General features: G+C 39.4%; 1 protein-coding gene and 1 pseudogene across 18 annotated transcripts in view; both read right to left on the minus strand.

Moving 5' to 3' along the window:
- Positions 1-1271: 1271 nt before the first annotated feature.
- On the minus strand, positions 1272-17796 carry LOC105420119 (large ribosomal subunit protein P2-like; annotated as a pseudogene). Its single transcript, XR_016061177.1, has 5 exons — positions 17598-17796; positions 7623-7627; positions 1905-2146; positions 1661-1724; positions 1272-1490 (listed from the first exon to the last, which is right to left on the minus strand). The product of XR_016061177.1 is annotated as a large ribosomal subunit protein P2-like (transcript).
- A 2607-nt stretch (positions 17797-20403) lies between these two features.
- Positions 20404-27329, minus strand: part of SIZ1 (DNA-binding protein with MIZ/SP-RING zinc finger, PHD-finger and SAP domain-containing protein) — a 47775-nt gene continuing 40849 nt past the window's right edge. For 10 of the 17 annotated variants that reach the window (XM_088874387.1, XM_088874385.1, XM_006836413.4 and 7 more), the window contains 7 exons: positions 25560-25724; positions 23281-23385; positions 23061-23141; positions 21721-22957; positions 21278-21507; positions 20984-21115; positions 20404-20882 (listed from right to left, as the gene is read on the minus strand). In XM_088874387.1, the coding sequence (XP_088730513.1) occupies positions 21362-21507; positions 21721-22957; positions 23061-23141; positions 23281-23385; positions 25560-25724 (1734 nt within the window). In that variant the 3' untranslated portion in view covers positions 20404-20882; positions 20984-21115; positions 21278-21361. Of the gene's footprint in view, positions 20883-20983; positions 21116-21277; positions 21508-21720; positions 22977-23060; positions 23142-23260; positions 23386-25559; positions 25725-27329 lie in introns of those variants that run through there. The other 7 variants (XM_088874397.1, XM_088874395.1, XM_088874394.1 and 4 more) reach the window with 4 other exon arrangements.

Here is a 27329-nt window from a genome sequence, read left to right on the forward strand (position 1 = left end):
ACCATTTTATTTTAATGAAAATATTTTTTTATATTTTTTGTTAATACGAGTTTAATAGAAGATTAGATGCCCAAAATTTAGTGTCAAAATAATTTATAAAAAAAAAAGTAAAAATAAAATAATGTAGAACCATGACATTGTAATTGGGGCAATCTTAACCCTCCATTGATAAGAGGGACTATAGAACTTCTATATTGTTAAAAAAGCATAAAAAGCTTGCCCAAAACAAAATATGAAAAATATATCAATTCGCTTATGAAAGAAGAGCTATTTTACAATTTACCCATTTGGAACTATCCTAACTCATATATGTATTTTTTGAATGGGTATTTTGAAATAAAATAAAAAATATATTGATAAATGGTTAAATAGTCAAATCTCGTATGGGTAATTTGATAAATTTCGAAAATACATTTCCAACTTGCACTCTCTTTTCACCTGAAAAAAAAATAAGGTGCGGTTTGTATACAACAAGGCTCTAAACAATCAAAGTAGAGCGCACCTGCAAATAATATAATATCGAGAAACGTGGTTTTGGAAATATTTGTAAGCCTTAATATATATTTTCATATCTAATTATAAAATTTAAAACTCCAGAAATAATACAGATTAAACAGATCTATAAAAACTTGAAAATCGTAAAAATTATCTAATCCAAAAGTGTATTACAAGATTGCACTATTTCCAAAACTTGAAATTCATTTCATGTCCGTGCATCTTGATGTCAAGATGATCAATTGAGGATATTTAGGCATCAAAACAACCTCTTCTATTGAAATTTTTGAAGTGTGCTATAATGTAAATGTTTAGAGCATTGGCTCTATATAAACATATTCCAAAAAAGTCGGGTCCAAAAATTAAGTGAAGGCTGTCCAATTTTTTACAGTGAGATTCAATTGATAACTCAAATTCTAAAGTTTTTTCTAAAAATAATAATCTAGTGATTCTAGGCGGCTCCTAAAATTTCAGATTAGGAGGAAAAAAAAAAACCTCCCAAAGTTTACGGTGTGCTGTATATTCAATCTATGGTTATTTGCGGCTGTTAACCAAAAAGAGACCGATTGGCTGTACCATGCCCCCGGGGTACTATGCCCTTTTCACACGGATAAATGGTATATTCCTCATTCAAAAATAGCAGTGGAGAATCTCAAAGAGGAGAGAGAGAGAGAAATGAAATACATTTGAGAGGTAAAACATGAAACGACAAATAAAATTGCAGAAGAATGTAACAATGTAAGAAAACCAAAAGCGCAATAAAGAAAGTACAGGAGTAGAGAAACCAAAATCCACTAGACATTAAATCGCAGACCACCAAATTACATAATTCAATTAGAATCCAAGCAAAAGCAGATCATTCATTGATAACTACAACTATAAATAAAGAATAAATCTGAAAGCATGTATTATGACTTTCATAATGACCTTGAGTTAAGTGTACTTCATAAGGAAAAGTGCGTCAAAAGAAACTTACTTCCACATAGACCAAAAGCCTGACAAAAAAGTAGCTCTCAATCAATTAGAATATCCAAGAAAAAGCAGATCATTCATTGATAACTACAACTATAAATAAAGAACAAATCTGAAAGCATGCATTATGACTTTCATAATGACCTTGAGTTAAGTGTACTTCATAAGGAAAAGTGCGTCAAGAGAAACTTACTTCCACATAGACCAAAAGCCTGACAAAAATGTAGCTCTCAATCAAATAAACTGAAGTCCATATCCTGTTCAACAAGAAGGCAATGACAACAAACAGTATCATCAGCAATCAATTTTTACTAAGACTACTAATTTTCCATGAAGAAAAAGAGAGAAAAGGAAAGCAAAAACATGGTTCCCATCACAATTAAACATAAAAATCGAAGTTTGCAACAAAATGAAAGGAAAAACGAATAGATACTCACATCGTCCAATTCTTCCTTCTCTTCGACCTTTTCTTCCTTCTTTGCCTCCTCAGCAGCAGGTGCTGCAACGGTGGTGCCACTACCCCCACTGCCAGCAGCAGCCACAACGACAGCACCACCACCACCAACAGAGGGCACAGATGCGAGCTTCTCCCTCCCAGCAGCAATGAGCTCCGTTATATCTTTGCCTTCAACTTAAGACACAAGCAGTTCTATTCTCTCATCATCGGCATCAGCTCCAACTGCACAAATCAGGGTGTAAATTTCAAAAATCTAATAGTATTTTTTAATAAAAATGAAGAAATGAAACAGCCAATCATAAAGACCTTCCCCTCACTCATCATAAAAGCTCCCGAGAGATTTGTAATTTATTTATGGATGGCTTGATACGTCATGGTCTTATAAAAGAAACAAGGTTAGGAGGCCTAGAGCTCCAAATGAAGGGACCAAATGATTAACTAGCAACACTGCTAAATATAGCCAAGGTTCTCTATAACCCCTTGATCTTGAAAAAAAAGCCTTCAAATAACAGAAAGTCTACTGGAAACATCAAAACAAGGCAAGCTATGGCTTTAGGAAATGCAATATGGCAGAATTGTCCCGCTAAATGAGTTCCTACGGTTTTTTAAAGGGGTTGTTACGAATTGTGAATATCGCATAATACTTTTTGCCTCCAAGGTACATCCAGAGCATATGGTCCACGATCTAAAGACAGTTGCATATTCAAAAATTAGCATGTCAACAAGGAAAGCCCCAGTAGCCACCTGTAAGGCATCTCCAAATGGAAATTTGTGTTTCCTATTTTTTGTTTTCTGGTTGGGTTCTTCTTTCTGTTACGTTCACTTCTATGGATAATGGTTTTGACAGCGCCCTTCCACTCTGGAGCTAGTTTTCACAGCTCTTAACTATTTGTAGAAGTTGATAGCATTTCCAGCATTTCCCCTGCCCACCTAGAGGGGCACATAGCAGAGACTTCACAATACAATAATTTTGGTGCTGGCAACCGCGCAAGCAGCTCCCAAGAATCCTGCCGTGCTCTGGAGGGAATAAAATCGAACTCCAATCACCCAATAATAATCCACACATTGCCTCAACCTGTCCATCCCCAGGATTCCTCCAAAAAGGATGGAAACCACAGTCCCCTTCCATCATCCACTAGAACAAATAGGATAGAAAAAGTCCACCTAGCAGAACTCAAGATAGCAGTGCTCAGAGGAAGAATGCTGTCATTTTAATCCAACCCATCAATCCACTGAGCAGCATTGCATCGTCATTTTACCTCCCAACGGTGTTGTAGGGCAGAAGACCCTGGATGGTCATTCTTAATGCAGCCCTATATCATACCATGGTCCATGGTTCATGCCAGAGTGTTCATTTGGATTTAATCCTCTATGGTCTTAACACGTGTGGAAAATGGATGTCTGATAAATGAACCAGAAAATCCTGCCATTTCTATTTTATTATGCTAGTAGGACTAAATGTCTCTTTGATTTTTTTTCTCATTTACCAGCCTTGCTAACCTCTACATTAAGTAGTTAACATGGTGGGGCTTATAGAACTGCCCAAATACAAAAGCAGACAAAAGAAGAAGGGCCTATAGTTTCCCTAGTACATAGTATATCTAAGCTACACATTCTGTGAAGAAGATTGACATGCTGCTCCTTTAGCAAGTGCGTCTACGGATGCGCTTGCGGTCCTTCCGGTATGCTGCCACATGACAAACAGGTCCCTGCATAAGTGGTTAATCTCATCCAAAATGTGTCTCAAGTACCAAGGTGGGTTGCTTTTCCCAGATCCCCAGGTTATGATGTTCTTGGCGTCTCCCTCTACAAGTAGGATTCTACCCCACATATGGTTAAAACGTTTGATTCCAGTTAGAAGGGCCAAAGCTTCTGCTGTTTGTGAGTCTTTTGTTCCTCCGAGAACGAAAGGAGGATAGTTCCTTCAAAGTTTCTAAACACTCCTCCAATGCCTGCCAGACCAGGGTTACCTGAAGAGCACCCATCAAAGTTGAGTTTAATTTGACCTTCTAAGGGAGGGGTCCATCTGGGATTAATATCACTTTTATGATGAGTGAGGAGTAGAAGATTACTCCATTCTTGTAAAAAGGAAGATGCCGAGATTCCCATAAACAATTTATGTTGGGTTGCCCAAAAAATAACAGAGTCTGTTATTTTATGGAAGAGAGTATGGGTGGAGTTCTTTTCCCCTTGAAACGTTCTAGAGTTTCTTTCCTTCCAAAGGTGCCATAGGGTAGCCACTAGGGATGCTTTCCACAGAATTTTACCTGATTTTCTCCATTTGTCCTCGAAAGAAAGGGTTAACAAAGAAGGGATAGAAGGAGGGATCACCCACGTCAAGTTGAACAACTGGATGAGTTTACTCCATACAGAAAAGGCAAACTTGCAGTGTAATAACAGGTGTGTAACATTCTCTTCCTCTTCTAAGCACATTACACATCTGTTAGGTATTTGAAAGCCTCTTTTCTGGAGATTATCAATGGTTAAGGGTTTTCCTAGAGTTGCAAGCCATAGGAAGAATTGGGCCCTAGGTGGAGCTATAGAGTCCCATGCTTTGCTTGAGATGTCAGACAACTCATTTCCCTCTGCTATAACCCTGTAAAAGGATTTAACAGAGAATCTTCCTGATGGGGAGGGAGTCCATATCATCGAGTCTTTCCCTGACTGAGACCCAGTTAGAGAGGAGAAAGCGATAAGCCTTCTAAAAGACGGGTTCCAAGTCCTGCTATCTGAGATGGTCATAACCTCCTCTATTGTAGATTCTTTGCAGTTAGAGAGGATCCTCTATTGTAGATTCTTTGCAGTTAGAGAGGATGTAAAGTGAGGGGAATCTGTCTTTGAGTGTTAAGGAGGATTACCACTTGCCCTCCCAGAATCTCACTCTACTTCCTCCTCTTGCATGGAATCTTATGTGCTCTCTAAAGCTTGGGAGGATGGATCCTAAAGACTTCCATATGCCTGACCCTGAAGCAGGGGTGTTACTTTCTGGCAGCCACTTTGAAGAAGGGATGTTGTATTTGCTTTTTATCACCTGAGCCCATAATTGGTTCTCGTGATAAGCTATCCTCCACCACCATTTTCCCAGCAATGCCAAGTTTTGTTTCCTTAAGTCTCTAATCCTAAGACCTCCCTTTGTTTTGTGGGTACAGATCTTGTTCCAGGATAGAAGGCGAATTTCCTTGGACTCTGCCGAACCAGACCACAAAAAGTTTCTCATAAGTTGTTCGATCCTCTTAGCTATAGAGGCTGGAATCTGATATAGCGACATGAAGAAAATGGGTGGATTTGCTAAAGATGGTTTGATGAGAGTGCATCTGCCAGGCAAAGACAGACAACGTCCTTTCCACCCAGCTAGCTAGTCTTCTGTCTATTTTGTCAACCACCTTCGCCCACATCTGTTTTTTGGGTTTACCGAGGCCTAGTGGGAGTCCCAGGTAAGTTGTGGGGAGGTCATCTACCGCGCACCCCCACCCTGGGATTAAGCTTCTTGTTTGGGAAGTGTTTAGGCCAACTCCAATCATTTTTTACTTACCCATATTGACCTTAAACCCAAAAGCTATTTCAAAGCAAGCTAGAAAAATTTTCACATTTAGGGTATCCCTCTCATTCACATCAAGGAAAACCAGTGTGTCATCTGCATATTGCAGGGTTGGGCCTGCTAAACTTGCTTTGAATCCAGACAGTAGTCCAGCCTGGTATAATATGGAAATGGACTGACTGACCCTTCTCCCATAATGGTGAAAAGGAAAGGGGATAATGGGTCTCCTTGTCTAAGGCCCCTTGAGGCAGGGAAGAATCCCTTAGGGGAACCATTGATGAGGACCATGAAAAAGGGCCTAGAGTAGCACCCTTTCATCCATTTCCTCCACCTCTCTCCAAATCCCATCTCATTGATCAAGGATTGACCAATTCACGTGATCGTAAGCTTTTTCCAAATCAATCTTGAAGATAAGGCCTGGTGTTTTCCTTTTATGGCGAGAGTGAATACATTCATGGGCTACCAGTACACAATCTAGGATCTGTTTGTTGTTAATAAAAGCTGATTGGGATGGGGATATAACTAGATTTAGGACCTGTTTTAATCTAGAAGCAAGGACCTTTGAGAGTATTTTGTAGGAAGAATTGAGGAGGCTAATAGGTCTAAAGTCCTTAATGTTCTCAGCTCCTTCAATTTTGGGTACCAAACGAGGAAGGTGGCATTGATGGCTTTATTTAGAAGGCCTCTCGCATAGAATTCCTCGAAGAAGAGCTTAAAATCTTCCTTAAAAGTGGTCCAATAGGTTTTGAACAGAGCCACTGGAAAACCATCAGGCCCAGGAGCCTTGTCAGGGGCCAGGTCCTTGACCGCCTTCTAAATTTCTTCATCAGAAAAGGGGCGCTCTATCCACGCAGCTTTCTCAGTAGGAAGGGTTTTGAAGTCAATATCTTCCATAAAAGGTCCGGGTAGGTTGGGGTCAAAGTAAGGATTTCTGAAGTGGGAAAAAATGGCCCCTTCAATCTCACTATCCGAATCAAGCAGCACCTCTCCAACTTTGATGGTTTGGATCAGATTAGTTCGGCGTCTACTGCTTGCTATTCTATGGAAATACTTGGTGTTTAGGTCCCCTGACTTCAGCCAAGTAACTCTAGACCTTTGAAACCAGAATAGTTCTTCCTTTTTGAGAGTGGTGAGGTATTCTATTTTAGTTTTTTGTTGGAGGTTGGCTTCGTCATGGGACAAAACTCTAGATTCCTCAATCTTATCTAGGTTCTGGATAATCTCCAGCTGAGATCTTTTTGACACCGAAAAATTTCCTTGGGAGGATTTCCAAGCAATAATTGATTGTTTGAGGAGCTACAACATTTTCTGAAGCCTGAAACCAGCTCTGCCAAAAACTTGGTTGGAAAGAGTTTGCCACCAAGAGTCGATGAGTGTTGTCAGCTCTTTTTCTAAGGTCCAAGCCAGTTCAAACCGAAATGGTTTGAGTCCTCTAGGGCCAGATTGGGTATTGAGAAGAATGGGGCAATGGTCTGAAATGGGTTTAGGGAGAGTAAAGGCGTGAGACCCTAGGAAGTTTTCGTCCCACAAGGGGGAGACTAAGAATCTGTCCAATTTACAAAGAGTGGGTTGGATTCCATGGTCCGACCAAGTGAATTGTTTCCCTAGAAGAGGGATTTCAATTAATTCGAGTCTGGAGATAAGATCGGCGAACTCATACATTGATGTGGTGACTTGGGAAGAGGAGTTTCTTTCAAAAGACCATCTGGTGATATTGAAGTCACCCCCCAAACACCAGATGGGGTGGGGACGGTAGGCGATAACTTCAATTTCTTCTAAGAATTTGGTCTCAGAGCTGACCTGTTGAGGCCGTACACAGCAGTGAACTTCCACTTAAGGTGGTCGGTTCTTCTGGAGAGGAGGACCGTGACAGAAAGATCACCTATGTGAGTGAAAATCAGAGTGTTCCGTGGCGTCCCAAATGACCCAGATCCCTCCCGAGGCCCCAAGAGCTGGGAGCGAGATCCATTGGCAAGGTGACCTACCCCAAATTTTTCTAACAGAGCGAAGATCAGGAACAGGTTGTTTGGTTTCAAAAATAGTCAAAAGGGAAGGTTTTGACTTGGCACACAGGTCTTTGACTGCTTTTTGTTTAGAGGTGTGACCAAGTCCCCTAATATTCCAAGACAAGATCTTCATTTAGGTAAGGTTGATGGGAACCGCTGCTGCAAGTATGGGTGATCTCCTGGCTGGGGACCCTACCATTTACTGCAGCGGCCTCGGAGGATAGGCTCGAGGGATAGAGAAGCTTGGGGTTGATGGAGGAAAAGAGGTTAATTAGTTCTCTGTATCCATTATCCCCCGAGGTAGAATCCAAAGAGAGGAGCTGCTGATGGTGAGAATCCAAGAATTTAAAACCCATAACTTTGAAGAAAAACTTGACCCTATCTTTGGATTGCTCAAAGCTGATGTCAACGCCGTTGTCTTGCCTGGCCAAATTCTCATACCCAGTCGTCGGCTGCTGCAGATCCATAGGTTCCGATGGAACGTTGAAACAAGGGCAGGAGCCTTCGTAAAAGGAGGAGAGGCAGAGAATGCAGGGAATGGAGTACAGGGCAGGTTGGGGGAACGAGGGATTTGGTCGTCCCTGAGCCAGAGGTTGGTGTAGAAGGGAAAGGTTGAAGAGATAGTGAGAAAGCCCCTGAATCAATAAGGTGGCCGACGATGAAGGAGGGGTTAAGTGCTAAGTGGAAGTGTGGAAGATGCTTGTCGATGATGGGGAAGGCTGTACAAGGGATAAGGGGGTGGCCATGGATGCGGTAAAAAGAAATAAGGAAGGAGCTAACCCTGCATATGGGAGATAATACAGGGTGGAATGGAGGGAAATGGGAGAGAAAAGCAGTTATTGCCTCCAAGTTAAGCAACGAAGGGCAATAGGTGAGAATCATCATGACTCCAATAGGGTACTGGGACCATTCCATATCCAAGGATTCAGGAGAGGGCAAGGGGGATAGGCAAGGGTTAGACAAGGAACAGACGAACAAGTCTAGAGGGGATTTGCGGAGGGGAAGGTTTAGAGCAATAGGGGGGGGATTAGCTGAAGTGTCACCTCTACCTTCTTCTGAGGCCTCTGTTGCTAGGCGAGATTCTTCTTTCGAGGGGGGGGGGGGGATTAGCTGAAGTGTCACCTCTACCTTCTTCTGAGGCCTCTGTTGCTAGGCGAGATTCTTCTTTCGAGGGGGGGGGGGTTCTCTGCTCTGAAGCTCTGGATAGGTGGGGACAATGGTGAAGGCTCACTGTGGATAGACGAGGGATGGGGGTAGTTGGGGCGACATCTCTCGAAAGGGTGGTCTCCTTAAAAAAGGGGACAGCAGCATCTCCAAGGGGCTCTGGCAAGGCAGGGGAGGACAACAAAATCATAGGGTCCAAAAGAAGATATTTCGAGGAGGGAGTAGATGGATCAGATAAGTCTGACAGATGAGAGGACGGGAAGGAGTGCTCAAAGGGTAGGAGGTTACTAGCCATAGGGTTAGAGGCAATACGAGATGGGACTACCGGAGACTTTCCAGAGGTTAGTAGATCGAACACCTGTGAAAAGGGTAGGACAAGTGTCGAAGAGACCTTGGGATGGGATGGGTCACCATGATGGCCAGGAGGGGAGAGAGAAGGGAGAAGCAACGGATAGGCGGCTGCCACAGAGTCATTATTAGTGAGATCTAACGGTTGGATCTCACTGACAACATCAAGTTGGGTTGAAATGGCTCCAGGCAGGGGACAATCGATGAGGCTGACTGAGTAGACATGTGTCGCGACCTCGTAGCGAGAGGAGGGCGCCTTGGGATGATCATCCCCGGTGGCCTCCGTCTAAATTTCCGGTGGACCACCGTCTACTGTTCCGTCATCTTGTTGGCCTTCTGAGCAAGGACGTCCCAGGCTGCCGACGACCAGCCAACATGGATAGGGAACCAAGATTCCTCTACCTTGATCCAAAGTTTTGAAGGTAGAGCTGCCAGATTAATAGTCTCTAGTAGAACTTGCATAGATCCCAGCGGAGAAATTCCAGAGACTTCCAGTTGATGGAAATGAGCCTGCCACACTTATGAGCAAGTTTTCTAAAAGTGAAGGGAGACCAAATGTGCAGAGGGATAATTTTTAAAGTAACCCAGAATTTCGAAGAGGCTGAGGAACCTAGCTTGGGGGACCAAGGCTTTATGGAAAGCTTTGCCCATTTAAAGGTTAGTTTGGATTGATTTTCCACCGCTTTCTGCACCCGAGACGGGGATGGGAAGGAGAATAGAACCTTCCCATCGAACAAGTTCTTACAGGGATCTCCCCACCTAATTTGTGCCCATTTCTCAATCCCCCTAATATCGTTGCATGGAGGGACAAAAACCCCCACTAGCGTCGTTTGCAACTTAGCAGAAAGAGGCCAAGAAAAAGCGTCAAGGATTTCAATGGGGAGGTTTGGGTCCTCGAGGAGGCAGACTACCGTGGGCTCAGCTGGGGGGCCAAGGGGTGGAAGAGGACAGAGACGAAGCGAAAGCGAGTAGTTTGGAGGCTAGTATCTCGACGTAAGACTTTGGGTTCTTGGGTTGGTTCTGAAAAACACAGGCACAGGGTTTAAGGTGGGATCTCCGAGGAGGAAAGCGAGGATAGAGGTTGTAAATTGCCTCCCAGTATGAGAAAAGGGTTCGTAAAGGTTCTGAGTTCCTGCGAATTTCGCCAACATTACTGGAGAGCTTATGAACATCGAGAGTAGAGACGACTCCACCATCTCCTAAGGACTTTACTGAGGAGGACCCAATACCATGTTTGTGGGTGTAGAGTCGATTTGCAGAGTGACCAGGCCGACGAGAGAGAGAGTCTATAACAAAAAATTTCAAAGAAGGGGGGAATAAAAGTATATAGTTTCTCTATCTTTTCCATAGTTTTCAAATGCGGCCGCATAATGCGGTATGCGCTCACCTCCGCATCGCAACCTGGCGGATATGCGCTTTTTACCCATGCGGCCGCATCGTAGCCGCATTCCGCATCGCGGTGCATCTCCTTCCGCCAAAACTGTTCTTGATTTTGGTCTTTTTGACCATCCAAAACTTAGGGAAACTGTTAAGGGGTATTAAACCCCCTAAACGAAGATTTCCAGCCACTTTGTGGCCTTTTTTTGCATCAAATCGAGGGAAAATAAAATTGGCGAAAAAAAAATTTCATTCAAATCTTTGATTTGGTGATTGTTTGAAACTTGGATGTTCATTTGATGCCTTTGATTGTTGATTTGAAGATGTTAGGATGAATTTGTAATAAGAAATCAAGGGTTTCAGAGGCCGTGAAGAAATTGAGCACTGCTTCACAGCTTCACAGAGTCAGTAAATTTTTATTCCTTCTTGTACAATAATATTGTTATACTTATTTTTGGGGCAATGTCTTCTTCTCAATCCTCTAGTAATAAGGATCTGGCTTGGAAATATGCTAAACTAAAAAATCCGAAAGATAGAAATTGTGTGATATGCTTGCTCCGTGGAAATACTTACATGGGTGGTATTTTTCGACAAAAAGAGCATTTAGTCAAAATTTCTGGGAATATAAAAGCAAGCCCACAAGCTACAGATGATATAACAAAGGAGATTAGAGAATATTTGGATAAATTGAAAAAAGATAAAGAGAAGACAAAAATGAAAAGAAAATAATTACTTGATGATATACAATTATTTGATGATGATGATGATATGTCTGAAGTTGGTATGAGGCAAAGAAGTACTCATACTCTAACCTCAAGAGAGACAGTTATAAATATTGGTGGTAGTGTTGAGAGAACACGTCTCTCTAAGGGGCCAATGGATATTTTTTTCACCCCTAGCCCCGAAAGTGTGGTTCAGGAGAAAAAGAAAAAAACAAAACAAGCCACATTTGAAAATAGATACAAGAAAGAATAGAGGAAGTCGGTATGTAAGTGGATTGCAAAGTGGATTTACATGGCCTGCATTCCTTTTAATACTATAACTCTGAATAGTTTTGCATGTATGGTCCAGGCAATTCGACAATATGGCCTAAGACTTGTTCCTCTTTCACTACATGAGGTTAAGGAGCCCTTGTTGAAGGATGTTGTATTTGATGTGAATAAAATTTTGGTTTCTCAAAGAGAAGGGTGGGAGAAATATGGGCCACTATTATGTGTGATGGTTGGTCCGATAGGAAGTCAAGGGCATTCATTAATTTTTTGGTTAACTACCCAACGGGTACTTTTTTTGTTAAGTTTGTTGATGCATCAGACAAGTCACATGATGCCACATGCTTATGTGGCTTTATGGATGAGATTGTTGAGTTTGTTGGAGAGCAAAATGTGGTACAAATTGTCACTGACAATGGTGCCAATTACACTGCAGCTGGGCATTTATTGACTTTGAAAAAGACGCATATGTTTTGGACTCCTTGCACAGCTCACGGTGTTAATCTTATGCTTAAAGAAATGGGTACAACATCTTTATTTAGTGGGGTGATTTCAAGCTATGTTTGTCGTTGGATTTATTTACAATCACACCATAGTCCTAAACATGAAGAGGTCTTTACAAAGAAGAGAGAAATAGTGAGACCGGGTATCACTAGATTTGCCATGTCATTTCTCACTCTTCGAAGCCTAGCCAAGTAAAAAAAGTGCCTTGAGGACCATGTCTGCTTCTGAGCAATGGAGTCAAAGCAAAATGGTCAAAGCATAAGGATGGGAGAAAGGTTGAAAAAATTATTCTAAATACATCTTTTTTGAGTCAAATAATTCTTGCATTAGAAGTGGCTTGCCCTTTAGTGAGAGTACTTCGAATGGTTGATAGTGATGCGAAGCCCGAAATAGGGACACTACAGATCTAGATAAAGGCCAAAAGTAACCTTACTTGTCTTTGACTTTATGTATAATTCCATTGTTTATTTGTTTACCATTAATTTTTATCTATAATCTAAATTATAAAATATTATACAGTTGCATGGTGGGCATTATATGGAAGTGAGACACCAAATCTACGTCTCGCTATTCGAGTGTTGAATCTCACATGTAGCTCATCTGGTTGTGAATGCAATTGAAGTGCATTTGAGCATGTAAGTCCTTTACTCCTTATTCCTTAATCCTTATTTCTTGAATTTCAATTTTCTAATCTAAAATATAATTTATCTAATTTCAATTTTCTACCACAGCTCCATACAAAAAAAAAAGAAATAGGTTGGAGGAGAAAAAGTTGAACGATTTGGTTTATGTGCGGTATAATGAGCGGCTTAGGAAGAGGTATGAAAATCGCACGAAACTCAACCTTATTCAATTATATGAAGCTGATCGTGATTCCACAAGTAAGTGGACCATAGATCCAAGACAAGAGCATGTGTTTGCAGGTGAGGATCTTACATGGGTTGATGTCGAGCTAACAACAGGGGCTAACGAAGAAGATCGACCTAACACTAGAGTACAAAGGAGTAGAGGAGCTGCTGGGTCTAATCGCACTCGCACATTAGCTTCAGAGGTCAAAGAGAAGGAAGCTAACTCAAAAGAGACCAAGGAAGAATAATACATGGAGGCCGTCGAGGATGATATTGATGATGCACATGACACCTCTCAAGATGACTTCTCTTATTGATATTTGAAAAATTGACTTCAAATTTCAAAATTGACTATCAAAATGGATGATTGTATTAAGTTATTAACTATTACCTCTTCTTGACCTTGACTTTTAGCTTGCAATATCACTATTTCGTGCTTATGGTTGTTGATGATTGTGCTTATGGTTGCAAATTTGTGCCTATGGTTGTTGATTGTTGAATGTTTTATGAACCTAGTTTCAAATTTCTAGTTTCTATCATGGGATAGTGGATAACTGGATACAGAATCTCCGACAGCTAATAATTTTGAAATTAATCATTAAACTAAAATACCTACTATCACATATATCACCTCCATATTTTTTTCTATGCATTAACCTGTTTTTTTAGATTTTTTAAAAAAATTTTACATTTATTGACCGCATAATCGCAATGTACCCGCATCAGGGCCGCATCGAGCAGCATTGGCCTCCCACCGTGTTTGGCCACATCCCACATTTTAAAACAATGATCTTTTCTTTTCCTCGACTATTCTCTCTCCATGTATCCTTCTCTAACTCCTCCCCCATCTCTCTTTAACCTCATTCCCATTGTTACTTTCTCTCTCTCCATCTCTCAACTCACATTGACCAATACCAGGTGCTTAAGCACTTAATGCGTGGGATGCCAATCACAAAATCCTAGAAGAATTTTTAGTACAGATCACCCAATTTGTGAGCTGCCTAAAAAACGCACTTCTCATGAGGACCTTGTCGATTATATCTCTATCAATAAAATATTGTCAATATTTAAAAAAAAATAAATTCAAAGAACTATGTAAATTACGATTGCAGCACATGATAAAGTTTATCAAATGCCATAAATCATATAAGTCGCTAGGGGGATGCAATGCACCATGCACCTCAATGCTAGCGCATCACTTCCAATGCATGTGTTTGTGTGTGAATATAAAAAATATATTCATAAAATAACATGAAGATGTTTAATTTAAAGAAATTTATATATGGACCATATTGGTGGGGGGGGGGGGGGATCAGTTATAAAACGGGATCACGTTTGTCACAAATTACGGGCAACACCCCCCTTCCCTCGCGATGTTTTATTTTTCCAAGTTATCCCCATGTCTAATAATGCGAACACCAGACAGTGGGATTTATACCGTGCAAAGCAAACAGTTGTCCAGTGTTTAAAATACCGGATAGCAATCCCTAAAACTAGCAACCCCTCTCTCTCCAAACATCTCCGCATTTTTTTTTAAAATAATCTCTCTCCCCAAACCATCTCTCTCTCACGCTCTCTCTCTCTCTCCCCCGTAACCCATCTATCACAAAAACCCTCAAGAAAACCAACGAGAGATTGTCGAGACCCCAACAACTCTTGAGAAATCAATAACGCAAATGGGTCTCTCTACCTCAAGTCATGACCCCCACAGTGTGGGGCCATCAGAGGCTTAAGACCGATTCTGCAGCCAACGCAGCTAGAATTAAAATACCGAATTCTTCTATCGGAACCTTGTTGTAACTAGATTTTTGGAAGCATGAGAAGGCCCATTTATCAAATGATTTGAATATTTCTTTCGAAAATGACTTGACGAATTCGAATTCCAAACTGTTGAGATTGTCTGCTAGGAAATCCAGATATGGGGACTCAAGCTTTTGTCTTCACTAAACCATCATCTATTCCCGAAAACAAGAGGGTGTCTGTTTCTTTTCCCAAGCAAACTTTTAACAAAGCTTCATTACTTCAACACAGAAGAAGCTTTTCTGATTCAGAGATTGGGAAGAGATTTAAGGTCCCAGTTAATTAGGCCAACTTCTCTTTCTTTTTTTTTGGTTGGGTAAATATTTTTGTAAGTGATTCTCTTCTGGTATTTGTAATAATGTCCATCTTAATTGGTTTGACGAGTAATTGTTTCAGCATTAGGGGAGAGAGAGAGATAGTTTGGGGAGAGAGAGAGTGTGAGAGAGAGAAGGGTTGAGAGAGATTATTTTAAAAAAAATGCAGTGTCACAATGTTTGGAGAGAGAGAAAAAGGACTTGCTGGTTTTGAGTATAGCAAATAGATGTCTAGTATTTCAAACACCAAACAGCTATTTTGCTTTGCACAGTATAAACCCCACCTGTCTGGTATTCGCATTACCGTACAGGGTGTTAATTGCGAGGGAAAAAAAGCGTCGCGAGGGGGGGGGGGGTGGGGGGCGGCCGTAATTTGGGGACGTGATATCTCACAAGTACATCTAAAACCAAGAGTTCATGAGGTTAAAAAAGAAAAAAACGAATTTCAATTTCTTGATCTAGTCTCATTCAAAGGTTTTTTTTTTTTTTTTTTTATGTTGTTAATTGTCTAGTCTCATTCAAAGTTGAAACCCTCGATAACATTATAATATGCATCTAAAATCTTTCAAATGATAGCATGAAATCAACTCAATGTGATCCAAGAAAGTAATCCATGAAGTTGCAAAAAAGTAATTAACAAAAAGGTTTGATATCTTCATTTTAATTCCGTTAGGATCAACAAAGTTTGGATATAAAGTTTTAATTCCCTTAGGATCAACAAAGGTTTAATTCCCTTATGATCAACAAATTTTGGATATAAAGTTTTAATTCAACAAAGTTTGGATATAAAGGGATTTGGGAGGGGAGAAGGGGGGGATGCTATGGGCCAATGCATGCTATGCGACTGCCAGTGCATGCTATGCGCCGCCTAGGCGGGCGCATCTTGCATATTGGCCTAGGCAAGGTGCACCTGATGTGGCCGATGTCACCACTTCAATGAGGCCATATACTGTCTTATGCGTCAACATCTGATAAAAACGAGAATACATGATCTAAAAGTTGGCATGCGTAACCATGTGTGACACGCTTGTCCATCTAGACAAACAATAGTGATTCTTAAATCATATATTTAGTCCTGATACCTGAATGATGCAATTATTTGGACATGAAAAGGTATCCCATTCCTTAGCTACAAGAAACACTCAACACGGAGAGTCTATGTATATAAGATAAAAAAGTTGGCTTCTGTGGCCTACATCAAATTTACCATGGCTTCTAATGCCTTTCAGGCTCAATAGACAGATCTACAATTCATAGGCCATGTCAGATTACAAGATATCTAGTACCACACCCGCAACAAAGAGACACTATGTGAGCCCTAAGCATGAAATGCTAGTGCCTATGACAATAAAAACCACGAGACATAAATCCTCAACAACAACAACAAAAATGCACTAAGGAAGAGATCTCTTAAATAACAACAAGACAATCAAAATCAAATGTATTTCCACTAAGACATTTATGACCACACCTATGACTTGAGAAGGTTATACTGACAATTCCAACAGACACAAAACCAATAACAAGTACTGCATTCCATTTCATTTATTTTTCCTTCTCTATAGTTGCTCAAGGCCATGGTCACATCGAATTAGGACTCTAAAACCTTTATTTATTTGTATCTGGTCACTCTGTGCCGATGAGAGTATTATGTGATGATAAAAAAAAAAAAATTACTACTTGGGGAAGTATATTATGGACACTAAGAATGTATGGTATGAGTTCCTTATCATCTAAAAATCAACCACGGGACAAAACATACTTTTAAACTCAATTTTTCCTGAACTTTAAACGCAAGACTTCATAAGTGTGTCAAGAATTCTAAGTACAATTTCATTACAAAGAAAACACGATAGTACATGCAAGTCAACATCATTTAAAAGCTGAGAGTCATGGTCTAAAAGCATTAAAGGAGATTGTTATTGAACATGGCACCCTCAATTCAAAGCATTCTACTCTAAACCAAGAAAATGTAAATTAAATCAAGAGCCATCCAAACCCAGGGCTGAGGGCCAAGAACTGAGTTTCTGAATCACTTTCACCCAAAAGTCACAAACAATAGATAATGAAACCCAAACCATGAGAATTACTATCTAAAAATGACTGGTAAAAAAAAAAAGTAATAATAAGAAAATAAGAACTCCAAATTCCAAGAATAACATGAGACCCCAAATAATAGACCATAACCAAATCCAACACCCTTGCACAATGGAAAGAATACTCCGAACACTCCTGCACTATGGAAATAATACTCCGTGCACTGAATGCTATTTACTCCGTCCTCGATACCAAATACACTTAAGCTTTAAACTTTTAGATTTAAGCACCCACTAAATTATATTGGGCGAACGAAAATTAAACCGTAACCTCTAGCCAGACAATGATCTTACTACCCTAAAGTTCTGATAGAGCTGGATTGGGGCTCTTGGCTCAGTGATTAGGGCATTGACGCCGCAGTGTAATGTCCAAGGTTCTAATCCTTCCGCTTACCTAGCAAAAAGATCTAATAGGCAAAATCCAGTAAATCTAACATTGTGAAATGCATAGTTTCTATTCCTAGACAACAGATATGAAGTTCGAAATCATGGAAATCAGAAACCAAGATTTCATTCATATAGTTGATGTATCTATCTATCACGCAACCCATAGACCCAAAACTCCTAATCACTAAGCAGAACTGAACCACAAAACCCGAAATAGGGTTCCATTTTACCTTGGTTCTTGCTATTAGACACTAAGAGATTCGAGCAATGACCCTAGGATAAGAGAGAGAGAGAATGTTCACCTGAGGATGGTTTTGACATCATCAGCAGTAGGGCTAGGGTTTCCTCCCAAGACGGCTAGTAGAAAAGCAGCAATGACCTTCATGACTACTGAGAATCAGTAGAGCGAGGGAGTGGTAGTAGAGTCGCACCTTATCAGGGAAGGGTACACAAAAAGTGTGACATTGGGACTCAAACCTTCTCAAATATCTTCCCAGATCTGAAAGCTGAAACAAGTGGTCACATAAACTATATACGTGGGTATGTGGATGGGGTCACAAAAAAAACTTGCTTTAAAGTTTAAACAATCAAAACAAAGCACACCTTCAAATAGTGTCCAGAAATGCGGTTTCAATACTGAAAATATTTTTGATAGCTTTAAAATATATTTTTATTTTTAATTATAAATTTAAAGCTTCAAATATAGTGTACATCAAGCATATCTATGAATATTGGAAAATTTTGAAAATTAACGGTCCAAAAATGCATTACAAGATGCACTATTTCAAAAATTTGAAATCCTTATTTTCTCATGTCCACACATCTTGATATTGAGTTGATCAATTTGAAGATATTTAAGCATCAAAACAATCTCTTCTAATAAAAATTTTGAGATGCGCTCTAATTTGATTGTTTAGAGCCTCAGCTCTATATAAACATTTTCCTTTTAGAAAAGAATTTCCCCACTTTATCGCCATTCTTTGAAGATCACGGCCAATCAGCGTTCTCTTAAATTCCGGCCATGTTCTGTGATTTCTGGCAAAATTTATTTCCGTCCATTGAATTAAGGATTCACAACCCTTTTTTCTTTTTCTTTTTTTTTCTTTTTGGCACATATGTGCTTTGAAGCCTCACTCTTTCTCCAGGACTGCTTGTGTACAAAAAATATTTTGATCTGTGGTTTTCATAACTGTTTATCTACTGCTTTGAAACCTCTCTCTCTCTCCATGACTGCTTGCGTATAAAAAATATTTTGACCTACTATTACTACATGGTTCTACTACTACTATTAACAATGGGTCCTTTCTTTTCTATACTCAATTATTTTTGCAATTTATACTACTACTACTAACCATGGGTCTTACTCTTTTGCAATTTATATCACTATTACTAACAATGGGTCCTTTCTCTTCCTATACTCAATTATTTTTGCCATTTAAACCGGTATCCAACATATGAATTTAAAGGTTAATTAGAATATATCAATGGATACATCTACTTAGAATTACTGAAAGTGAAAATGTTTATAAACTAGCCTATCTAGAAGCTCTTGAAAGAAATAGTTGGTTTCGAGCCTTTTCCAGATAAGTATATGTAACTTCTTCCCATTGGAGATTACGGATAAGATTTTGCATATGTACATAGGAAAAAAACAAAAAAAGAGCACTCAAAAAACAAGAATAGTAGAGAGATAAGAAAGAACAAAAAGATTACAAGTTCTCAGGAGAAGAATATACCGCCCCAAGATTCTAGAACCATGTCAAAGAAAAGGATAAGGAGAAGAAGATTATTTGAGAAGAACCTCCAATATTTGATGAATATATGGAGAATGAAGAAACACAATGGCTGAATTCTTTGTCAAACGACCAAATGCCTATTTTTGAAACTAACAATGATTCATCCCCTCAGCCACAGGCTCTGAAATTTCAATTCCCAAGAATTATGTTTCTGATGATCCTAAAAATCTAAACTCTTCATTAATTAAATCTTCTTGCCTTTGTTCTTTTATTCTAGAACAAGAAGGATTTGTGGACAAAAAAGACGATAGCATATTTCCAGATTTAAACAAAGAAGGCTCGTATAAAATTCCCTATTCAAAGTCTAGGTTACTAGAATTTCTTAGACAAACTGAAGTAAATTTGAACATAAAAGGTCAAGGTATATGTCTTGTATTTTTACCATTTTTTTTAAAAATACGAAGCTAAAAGGTCGGTTAGCAAAAACTTTCAATACACTCATATTGGGCAAATTGATATTTTAATTCATCCATATTAGAATTATAATCTAAAAGCAAAATATTTAAAATATTTGTTAGATGTTAGGCATAATGCTTGGGATAAAATGGATTTTTATCTAAAATTTTAGGGGTTTATGATCTAGGTTAAAAATTAGGATGTATAGATTATGGACTTTTGACCATTCGTCTAATTTTTCTCTTTATTTAAAAATGAATCTATAATTGAAGCCTTTCTAATTTGTATACAAATAAAAGGTATAGATTTGTTACCAAGATCTATATATATCATAATAATGTTTAGGTGTATTTTTCATTTAAACGATAGTGTTCTTGCCTGTTGAAGGCTGAGTCCATTTTTCTTAGTATCTACATGAATTAGGAACCTTTGTAAATACCCATGGTTTTCTTACTGATTTTCCTACTATTGCAAAGTATTTCGAATCCAAAAAAAATTTAGAGCCGCAGGAAGATGCTGTCATGTATAGACGATTAGTCAAAAGTCCAAGACCTAGCCTATGCTGTTTGTATTTTTATTAAGTTTCATGCAGAAATTGACTCGCACACAGGGAGGTATGTTAAGCTTTCTTCAAGGTCAATTACATGGACATGATTTTAGATGCAGAGTGGGCCAAATGTTCAGAAGACCAAAGCATCGTGATTGTCTAATTAATTCACAATTTTCTATCTTAGATGAGAGAGAAACAAGCTATTGTCTCAAGATCAAGTACAAAAGCAGAATATATAAAGAGAAAAATAGATTTTAAACTATTTTCAAAAAACCTTTATAAATCTGATATCCGTTTTTTCTACAATTTCTCTAGTTCCACCATCAACAATGCCTACGCCCCTCAAATGTTTCTGGATTCTGCCAATTGCTGTAAAAAATGTCAATCAGGATCTTCATTGGCTGAGACGCACAAATTGGGTTAATACATGTTTCATCTTACAGAACCATTTCACAAAACAAATGAACAACGCGACTTCTTCCCGAAAGTGACTTCTTATGTTTTTAAATGATGTTTGCAAAGGTAAGTTTGGATTAAATGGGGGATTTGAGGGGCAAGCTGTTGGGATAATTTGCATACTGATCCCAAAAAATGCAAGCCCAAATATTTGACACTGCATTTAACAACAGAGGCCACCCGATCATCTCCCATTGATGGCGAGATTTGCTCTTTACTCCATTTAAATACACACTACTACAACCAAAAATAAAAGAACAAGAGAAAAAAAGAAATATATTACAAGGGCCACAATGCTACTACTTCACTTGCATTAGCTCAACTTCTCACTCTATCATATACATCTCCACTTCCCGTGGATTACTGTACAGTGCACCACATAACCGGACCTGCAAAACAAATTGGAAGGCCTGTCACAACCTCATTGAATTGAACTCAAAAAAAGAAATATTCTATCAGGAAAAAAGAAGGGCATCTAGGAGGATCCCACATTTTTCACTCCTCTCATGGGCTGTGTACACCACGTTGATCTGAGAACTCTCTATCCTTGAAAATATCTTCATCGCAAAATAATTGACAGAATTGATGCAGAACACCACCCTTCCATATGCAAAGGCCGCAACTGCACAACATTTAAGATCTCATGAATTCTGATACAACCTCTCCATGTGTGCCTCTCTATGTGTGTGAGAGAGAGAGAAAGAGAGAGAGAGAGAGAGGGAGAGAGAGAGAGAGAGAGAGAGAGAGAGAGAGAGAGAGAGAGAGAGAAAGAGATAGAGAGAACCTGAATCATTTTAAGAGTAGGGAAGGGTGGGCTGGCCTCCACAAAGCTTGAAAAACTCAAAGAGTTAAATTACTGTCAGATTCACTATTCAGAATCAGTATCAATTGAGAGACATTGCCGACTACGAGAGGACCGTGATGGCCGATGGAACGAGAAAGGGCTTTCAGACCCTGGCTGATCGGGCGTTGGGTTCTCAACTCTTTCATCACTCATTCTCAGAAGCAAGGAAGCTGGAAAAAAAAAATCATCTAATTAATACTAGCATCAATGGAACTCTTGACATGGTATTTTTTTGAAATGAGTAGTATCAATGTCAAGAATTTTATATTGTATCAGACAAGTCGCTCTGCAGGAAATTCCCCGTACGGCTCATCCCAAGACTCAATCAACAGTGCCAAGCTTTGCTTGGCAGAAGAAAGTGCCAGCCAGAAGAAATAGTTTACCAGTATTTGCCAGTGTCTCCATTCCACCCTCTTCAGGTGCAAACTGGTGTTTAGAGTGCCTAGAAGTTGTGGGCCCAGGCTTCATATGACTGCCACTTCCACCAAGGCTAAGAGATATCCAGTCCTCTGTGTGCACACCATTTGACATATCCCCTCGGTCCCTGTAGTTGGACGGACTATCAGACACAGCACCCGCAGGTTGAGAAGGAAGGAAAAGCTGCAATGATGGATCATCAGCACCAAATGCCAAGGGGTTATCGTCCAAACAGTTGTTCATCATGGTGCTTGAGGGATCATTGGCCACCCCTTGAGGGTCCGAACCTAAGGTATTATACCCATTCATAGGCATGTTCAGGGCAACAACTGAAGTTTGATGGACATCCACCAGCAATGGATCCACAGAGACATCTGGTTCGCTACCAAACAAACGGAAATTCGACGAAGCAGGAGGGCAGGGAGGCATTGGATTTGTCCATAGGTTGGGCATCCCGAAATCATCATTGTTGCTGTTATTAAAGAGACCAAGTGCTCGATCATCAGGAAATGATGTTTCACCTAGCCCACCAGGAGGTGGAATGGTAAAGGGGATGGCACTGGCATCAGCTGCACCTGAACCATAAGCTGTTTCAGGGAACATTAAGGGCACACCTGATGATGGTCTGAGGTCATCATCATCAGAATCACTAAGAACTATGATATCCCCTCCTGTCACCGGCATGGACGATACAACTTTGCTAGTAACGCCACCTCCACATGATGTGGGGTCAAAGTTGGGAGAAATGGGGTCAATATCAATTCCATTGTTCATAGAGAAATCAAAATTTCCTCCACCATCTTGGTTGACGCTTGGATCTTCGCCATCTCTGTTGCTGCCTGTGGCACTGCTAGTCATAGGGATAGGGATCACTTTCTGCAATCGTGATTCAGGTTTCTCATGCACATTATTTGAAGAAGATAGTGGGGGCAATTCATCGGGTCTTCTCAATTCCCAGTGTCCATCGCGATTCCTCTTCCCCAGTTTCAGTTTTAAGCCTGTACGGGTTTCAGAATCAACCTCCTGCTTAACCGATTTCAGTGGTTCTTGGTGGTGTCTTGTGTCTCCATTCGCAGCTGCATAGGGAGAACCATATGGGAAGTGCCATTGCCCCAAACTCTTCAGTTCACCTTCATTCTTTGCACGCCAAGAACCATCAGGCTTTACTTCAATCTCAGTTACATCCTCTCCACAGTCCCTCATCTGCTCCACATTACACAATCTAGAGTTGAACTTCAGAAAAATCATGGAGATGCCTCCTAAGCAAATTATGGCAGAAAAAAAAAAAAAACAAGGTAAGGTTTACCATAGTCGTGATACGGTTGAAATATGGATCAATGATAACGTTTTCCAAAGAATAGTTCTTAAGACAAATAGGACATTGCCACTGCATTCAAAATAACCAGACCCATATCATATCAACAAAAGGTGACAAAATGTCGGAACTGATAAAAGGATAAATTTTTGTTTTATCAGTGCATAAATACAGCAGGATTTGAAAATTGCCCAATCATAATCTTGTAAACCTTCCTAGAACGTTGATTGAGCTCCACAAAGGTATCCAGATCGAAACAGGCCATGTGCACACAAGGCTTGAACCTGCCAGCAACCTTCATCCTAGATCCACTCATCTGCCACAAAATAGCAGTCAGGTGACTTCAAACACATACAACACAACCTAGTTTACTTGGTGCTGGTGAGAGTATATCAAAGAAAAACAATGACATATTAAACAAAATCTCCTCTTTAAATTACTAATATCAGTCGAGTTAATTTTGAACTAAACATATTTATTATATTCCAGTTCCTTGAGATAGGGTGTCAGAGCACAATTGACACTTAACATCAACCTTTCAGTGAAAGTAAGTCAGTATAACATGCATATAAATCACGTTTAAAGACTAAACACTTGCACACACATGCAAGTCCACACACACACATGCAAGCATGCAAGTCCACACACACCTATCGAAAAACAAATATTGGCTGCCCGGCCTATGGAGCTGTATACGGCAGACAGCTCAGATGCATTCCTGGCAGACCCACCAACCAGCACCATGGACACTTTGATTTTTATTTTCTTTCTTGTGGTGACCGAAAATTTTGGGATGTGCGCCTACCATAGGCTCATAAAAAATAATACATTAAAAAACTGACCAAAGTACGATACCAATTGGTGAGCACTGGGCCTCCAAACAATTAATCTGGACTGCCCAAACTGTTCCATAGGCCTGCCAGCCCATAGAAACTGTCACAAATGGGCAGAGATGGATAAAATGGCCTTCCCTCCATTTTAGGGCCCTTAGGGGAACTTCTTTCACCAAGAACAAGCACATGACAAAGAATTTCATGAAAACCCTTGAAAATATTTTTTCTGACACAAGTGCAAGCTGTACATTTCATGGTCAGCTAGATCTAGCCCTTCAAGAACTTGAAATCACTTCTTTAATTGCTCATCTGGTGATGATCAGGCAATAACAAAATTTGGGAGTGCAACAAATTCCCAAGGGCCTCTGTCTAACACAAATTTTTTTTTCCTAAAATGGATAGCATGCATTCCTTGCATTTTCTTTCCATTTTCTAGTTTCATTTTTTAAATGATTTTCATGATGTTCTTCACTGGGACCAAGGGAATTTTGTGCCAAATTTTAAAGCAAAACAAATGCCCATAAGGCCCTGAAAATGGAGGGCGGATACCATTCCAGTTCACCCCTGGGCAGACCAAATGTAATCCCATATATAAGTAAAATTTGGGGTTAATCGGACCCCTACTTTTTCCAAGAGAAAAGAAAAGAAAATGTCCCAACAGGCAATGCTGGCCATTATTATTTTCTAGCTCTCCTTCAATCTGGGTCATCCGGCCCATACTGTTCTATAGGGCAGTTCTTTTTTTGTACCCACACACACGAGCACATGAACACACATATTTCATATATATATATATATATATATATATATATATAGAGAGAGAGAGAGAGAGAGGATCAAGTATAACTGGGTTTAGGTGAATATTCCCCATCAATAACTCTAATAGTAACTGAAATTGAATATCTGATCAATGAAAGAAACAAATCAGTGAAGATGAATCAAGCCATGAGTACCATAAAACAAAACTGTCAAAGGATTTACACAGGATTGTAATGTGGACTTCAACCGAGGCTAAGTAGAAAAGAAAATAAAAAAGGAAAAGGGTAAGTAAAGCAGTAGGATACAATACTGGCCCAGATGCTCCTGTATCAATACTTTTTGGTTCCAATACCAATGCTTCAAAGTGAGAGATACATGACAAAGGACAAGTAGGTTCTACAGAGCCTACTATAGATCCTATGTTGACATTGGCCAATTATTAATTCTAACAGTGTTTACAGTAGAATATCAGATCAATGAAAGAAACTGAACAGTAAAGATGAAATCAAGGGAAAGAAAAAAATAGCAGAATATGGAAGACAACTGCAGCAACTGGATACGACGTTAACCACTGCACATGCTCCTGTACTCATTTTTTAAAGCATTTTAGTTTGGATAACAGTGTGTCCCAACATCTGATGCAAAATTCTCTTGCCTGCCCTCCTGATTCAAACTTGGCCCATCCTCTGACCAAACAAGGTAATTTTCTAGAAGTTTCACTATGATGTAAGACTCAAGTTTCAATTAAGATTCACAAGTTTCAGCAAGATACAAAAACAGAGAGGAACTGACAATGATCAAATCATTTGAATATGGACATATATCAATCATTTGCAGACACTAAAAACATTAGCACATCAAACAAAGAAATGCTACTTTAATATACATGGCCACTTACAGGACACCGAAGATTAACGGTGACAGACTCCGCTACAACTTCCAAATCGCTGTCACTCTGATCAGCATTTTCAGTGGCAGTCCCACCCCCAATGCAACGACAAACACGAGCAAGAGCATCCTCAAATCGCTCACCATCGGATTCCTTTGGCACCAAGTTGAGAACCTGAGCAGCAACGAGAATTTGAAACAGGAAATTTGGAAGAAAGTATGCAATAGACCTGCTTAATATATACGCTATAACACTGCCCCTAAGATTAGATAATTAGGAGGTAAACCATAAGATTAGATAATTAGGAGGTAAACCAGTAAAGAGGACTGCATCTTTGATATTAAGCACATCTACACAAACAAAACACTGCTTCGGCTTAATACTTGCTTAACCAAAACATAACAATAATACCATCTAATATGCCATGCCCAGTATGTCATGGATTACAACTTGCTTCTCTTGTATGGACTTGTAAATGGGGAATCCAAACAGCCACCATATCACAGTTGCACATGCAACTGACTATGTAGCAATTAAATTAACTTATGGAAAAGTCATAAGATATTGGCAACAATATTATGTGCAAAAATTGGGTAACTACGGAAAAACAACTTTCAGTAATCAATAGGCTGGGCAATAAGCAGTGTTCGCAAAATCGAACCGGAACGGTTAACCGGACCCAAACGTGGTTTAACCGGCCTAACCGGTAAACCGGCCGATTCAACCGTTCTAACCGAGCAAGTCCTAGGCGGTCAAAAAAATGTTTAAAAAAAAAAGATACAAAAAAAATACTAAAATATAAAAAGCATATAAAAAATGATTAAAACAAAACACATTCAAATGAAGTTGAAAATTAATAAATAAAAAAAATATTTTAACAAATCGATTTGTGCCTAGGGTATTTTAAAATTTTATGAAAAAGATGGGAAAATAAAAAAGTGAGTATTAATAATCAAAACAATTTTTAATCTTTAGCATAATGTAAAGAATATTGAAAAAAAAATGTATAACAAACCAAATTCCATATTTTTGGGAATTTATATTACATTTTTATGATTTTTCTTTTTAAAATACCGGTTGATCACCAAAACGACCCAAAACCGGAACCGGCCACTGACCGATTCCGATCTAACCGGGTGGTTAGCGGTTAGAATCGCCCGATTTTTCCAACAGTGGCAATAAGTAAGCTAGTCATCGTCATACCTCACACAAGAAATTAAATATGGAGCAAAGAAATAATAACTCCAAGCAACTAAATAATCAGAGCATTCAACTGAGAACATAGATGCTTATTGCATACAATATTGCAGAAGCCAAAGACACGCATAATATCTTCAGAAACCTTTACATGCAAGAGGTATAGCCCCCGTGCTGCCAGAAACATTAAAACTGTGAATTACTGAATCTTTTCCACTATTACGTTTCAATCACTCCAGTAGCTCACAATTTAAAAAACAAAAACAAAAAAACTCTAGTCGCTTTGTCTTCTAAGTACTAGAACACACTGAACATTTGACAGAATCACGTTTTTACCAGGATGTGAGGGAAACCAATAGGATTTATCTATGTGGCAATATGGATCCACGCTCCATGAATTCAGGGTAATTAGTTCTACCTAGGCAATACAGGAAAAATAAGAACTGAAACTGTCATGCCCATATACAACCATTTCTTTATAAATGAGACCCTCTAAAAGCTATGAAGGTCTGTAAGTTTGAAGGTAGAAGAGTTCTCTGAAATGAAACATTTTCATTAGAGATTCCAATATCTCATAGCTAC

This window comes from Amborella trichopoda, chromosome 8, assembly GCF_054954075.1.
Source record: "Amborella trichopoda isolate Santa Cruz 75 chromosome 8, AtrichopodaSantaCruz75HAP2 v2.0, whole genome shotgun sequence".
In the NCBI taxonomy this organism is placed as follows: domain Eukaryota; kingdom Viridiplantae; phylum Streptophyta; class Magnoliopsida; order Amborellales; family Amborellaceae; genus Amborella; species Amborella trichopoda.